Source organism: Sitodiplosis mosellana, unplaced genomic scaffold (genome assembly GCF_009176505.1).
Source record: "Sitodiplosis mosellana isolate CC-2019 unplaced genomic scaffold, AAFC_SMos_1.0 Smas_scaffold_6110, whole genome shotgun sequence".
Classification (NCBI taxonomy): domain Eukaryota; kingdom Metazoa; phylum Arthropoda; class Insecta; order Diptera; family Cecidomyiidae; genus Sitodiplosis; species Sitodiplosis mosellana.
This window is the reverse complement of record NW_022601351.1, coordinates 1-4,070: the sequence shown is the minus strand read 5'-3', so window position 1 is coordinate 4,070 and position 4,070 is coordinate 1. Positions and strand designations below refer to the sequence as shown.

At 34.2% G+C, this 4,070-nt stretch overlaps 1 protein-coding gene across 1 annotated transcript; it reads right to left on the bottom strand.

The window, feature by feature from the left end:
- Positions 1-1,262: 1,262 nt before the first annotated feature.
- LOC129573808 (uncharacterized) lies at positions 1,263-3,881 on the bottom strand. The gene is made up of 3 exons (XM_055454911.1): positions 3,736-3,881; positions 3,507-3,650; positions 1,263-3,421 (listed from the first exon to the last, which is right to left on the bottom strand). Exons 2-3 carry the CDS (start codon positions 3,618-3,620, stop codon positions 1,934-1,936), a joined length of 1,602 nt encoding a protein of 533 aa, XP_055310886.1. The 5' UTR covers positions 3,621-3,650; positions 3,736-3,881; the 3' UTR covers positions 1,263-1,933.
- Positions 3,882-4,070: the final 189 nt, after the last annotated feature.

Genomic DNA, 4,070 nt, shown 5'->3' with positions numbered 1-4,070 from the left:
AACTGTCATTTCACACGATGTAAATATGAAACAACTGAATGTCATTTAATAAATCAGTCTATTCTCTAACCTCAACTACAACACTTTTCAACATTTTAAGCGTTGGGGCTAGATATTCGGAGTGATGGATACAGTGGAGGCAATTAAAATTGTGTACAAAACTTCTGAAAACTTTCCTTTTGAACCACAATACGAGGAATTTAGCACGCAATGAAGTTTAAATTTTTATAATTATTCTGCTTCAGATACAATTCATAGGAAATGAATAACAAAACAACTCGGCTTTAATTGATCAACACTTTTTAAAGCCTTTTTTTGAATTGGCGACGCATATAAATTGACCGGATCGAACTAGATTGAACTAGATCGGAACAAATCTGTGGATGGATTTGATTCTAGATGTGTACTTATTTGAAATCACACACCAATAGTGGTATCAATTTGAATGAAAAATAATCAAATACAGTGCACTCTCAGAGATCATAATCTTCCAGAAAACTGAAGCAATTTTCGAAAAACGGAATCTCTAATCTCATACAAAGTTGCGTTTAGAAATCTATTCCAACGGAATTATCTCGCTCAGTAATAAGATAGGATAGAGTAAAGTTGACCAATTTCGACTGCATATTTTGTTTGGTCTCGAGTAACACAGTAAAAAGTTCATCTCGTCATGGTAAGACTTGTAAAAAGCCAATAATAAATCCAATTGAAGCTGCGTATTTTTTCAACAGATTCATTAATTTGGAAGAAGTTTGGCGAGGACAGCACATTTGAACTAAAAAAAGCGTTAGATTCATCAATCAAAACTATAATCGGTGAAAAAAGAGATGATAAAAAACCAAATTCTGCATCTAACTATTTGAAACACAGCTAAACGAACTCAAAGCGAGCGACATTGAAACACACGCACTTCGGAATTCGAAGAAATTTGAAATGAAATTTTGAAAAAATACAAGATTTTTTGACCCAATGGAAAAGCTTCTAATGTACAGATGCAAAATTATTTTTAATCAACATCTTTCATGGGGAACAGCCAGAATAATTTCCAAATGTAGGATTGTGATTGTTTTTTTTTCTTCAAGAAATAAATATGTTCCCCAAATCGAAATAAATGCGATATAAAATCTTCTACAATTAAAAACTTATTACTTTTCTTATTATTGAATCAGAGCCTTTATGAAGAAAAAAAGTTGAAACTGCAAAGAATGATGTGTGTGTGACCCGTATTATACAAAGAGAGTCAATGAAAAAACGATCTGCACTAGATTGCAAAGTGTTCCAATTTTTTTTATTGTAAAATATTTGATTTCATTTTTTGTTCACTTTGTTTCTATTTTGAATAGTGAACTTTCGTTAATATCGATATTTTTTATCCTTTCTTTCATTCAGTTAAACAATCAACATTAAATGATCAAACAATATTTTGTTGACTTTTTATCCTGTCGCCATTGGAAAAACTGTTACGTGTCACGGCGAAATTTGATCTGCTGAGAATATTCGTTGGACGTTATTTTTTTGAAATACGAATTTTGAACAAGTTGGTACGCAGAAGCGGTAAATTATAATTCAATTCATTTAATGTGCAACATCAAAAATTCAGTGTATACTTTCGTGAAGTGTCGCTTTTATGCCAATGTGTTAAGAATTTATGTCACTTTAAGAATCAGCAAATATGATGTCCCGCTTTTGTGTAACCAATATTTTCAGAACAAACCTATATCTCGCTCACACTTACGACTATTTTTAACAATTTAATGAGCTTGAGTTCAATATTCGCCAAATAAAACATATCGAAAAGAATTTGTATGATAATTCACATAATTGACCGTTGAAATGCCAACACCATGAAATTGTGTTGGAATTTACCATATCTTTACTGTTGGAATTTTTATCGATGATGAAAAAACGTTCCAAAAATAACAATAAATCCTCTTTAAGCACGTTTCAGTTGTAGATACTCTTCAATTTCCCTTCTTTTAACTGTTTTCAACTCGTTCAAGTCTTTTTTATTCAAGTAAAACTGTAAAGCCTTCTTGGATTCTTGCCGACTGACTTTCAATGTATCAACCAGTTTCGAAATTAAATCATTGGAAAAAACTAGTTCACAGTCTTGAACATATAGTACGTTTAACTTGCTGGCAGATGAGATAAATTCGACTAAAATATCCCCATGGATTGGTATTCGCTGTAGTTTCAATTCTTCCAAAAATGGCAGTTTCTCAGCCAAATCCAAAAAACTTTGCCCATATTCCTCTATTCCCACGCCTTTATACCAACTGCAACTCAAACTGATTTTCTGTAAATTTATGAACGTTGGCAAATGATTTACAATGCATTTCAAACTGCTTCTATCCAATTTCTCCAAATTAATTTCGCGTAAAAGTGGAAGATTGCTTAGACTAGCAAAGTTTCTGGCAAAAAATGATTCATTAACTGTATTGACAATCGTCAGTTTTTCGAATCGTGATAAGTATTTTGTCACAGCCAAGATGAGAAGAGTTTTATTGCTTCTATCGATAGCAAATTCGAGGCAGGTGAGTTGTGGATTTTGTTTAATAAATGATATTAATGTGGTTGTAGTCAGCACCATGTTATTCTTCACCGAGAGACTGCGCAGACTTGGCCATGGTTTGCAGCAAGCGATCATCGCCATATCCATATTCACTGTGAATTCGATTAATTTTGGGCACAGTGCCTGAAAATTTATATCATAGCTGGATCCTTCGTCTCTATCTTCGATTTCTAACGATTCCAAATTCTGGAGAACTGGTGCTAATGTCACCATACGATTGTCTCTATCAAGGTTGAATGCGAAATATGCTCGTTGTAGGTTCGGGCCCACGTTTTGTGCGATTACTTTCAAAAATTTTGATGTATGACCAGGACCATCGTCTTCATCGTAGCTGACATCGTATGATAAATCAGTGATATGCGGCCCGATGCACAGCAACGTTTGACGCAATTTGGCCAGTGTGAATGCTGGATCGTCGTCTGTGTCCACTTTATACTTGTGAATGTGTGGAAAACAGTGATGATGCGATAAGCGATTGAACATTTTACACACATCGGCCAAACTGACGAGTGAATCGAGATCCAAAAATTGGAACACATGCAGCAGACAGTCTTCGTTCAATTTGAAAATTTCTGGTACGTGCTCATCAACTTCCATGTCATGTCTTGGCGATTGATTGATGACTTCAAGCGGTTGTTCCCATGAATCAGCAATTTCAATATCAAAAGGCTGTGTTTTCAATGCTTTTTTGTCAAATTCATGTTGCAATAGCATCAAATATGCACTACGGTCGCTGACAAAGGTCACATGTGCCTCTAGTGCATTGTTGGGCATTATTTCAATCAATTCGATCTCACCGAATTTCTCAATACGTTGACGAATTTCATCAACCGTGAAATTTCGAATGGGCTAAAAGATAGGAAGAGACGAAGAAAAGAAGGAAACCAATTGAAATTCATGCAACTGGCTGGGGCTTCAGAATTTGGATACGTACAGTGCGTTCATTCGGCTTCACACTGAGTTTTCGTACCACAACAAATCGATGTTTATCGTATGGCTCTCGATCGTCCACCAACTTCCATTCGAAATCGTCGCAAATGAATGGCATTTTTGAGGAGTATGAATTAGGATAAACCCACTGCGATAAAAATAGACAGCTTTTACTATGAATTGAACTAAATTTTCTAATTATATCAAGTTTATCATCCATCCATCATATTTACCTTCTTCAATCTGAACAATAAAACAGTCACTCACAACAAATCTTTGATTCCTGGTGTTTCAATCGAAGAATGATAAATTTTTACCCGAGTTTTGATGTCCAATGTTAAACTTGCTTCAATAAAACGATGCAAACAATTTGTTTGTTTACAAACTTTATGTTCACATGAATGTCAAATGATGAAATGACAGCTGATGCAACCGATAGCCAATGATTCTGAATTCATATAGATGGCGTTGACGTTTGCGCTAATTTTTTTGAATAATTATAGCAGTTGTTAATTTGTACAATCAATATAGAAATGGAAAAATTATTATTTCATAATAGTGTAAAAAT

Bases quoted from the DNA above. Each gene is read 5' to 3' on its own strand.
- LOC129573808 (XM_055454911.1), bottom strand. From the start codon at position 3,620: ATGCCATTCATTTGCGACGATTTCGAATGGAAGTTGGTGGACGATCGA. The intron at 3,422-3,506 runs GTACGTATCCAA...CCTATCTTTTAG, and splicing joins TGAAGCCGAATGAACGCACT to CCCATTCGAAATTTCACGGT.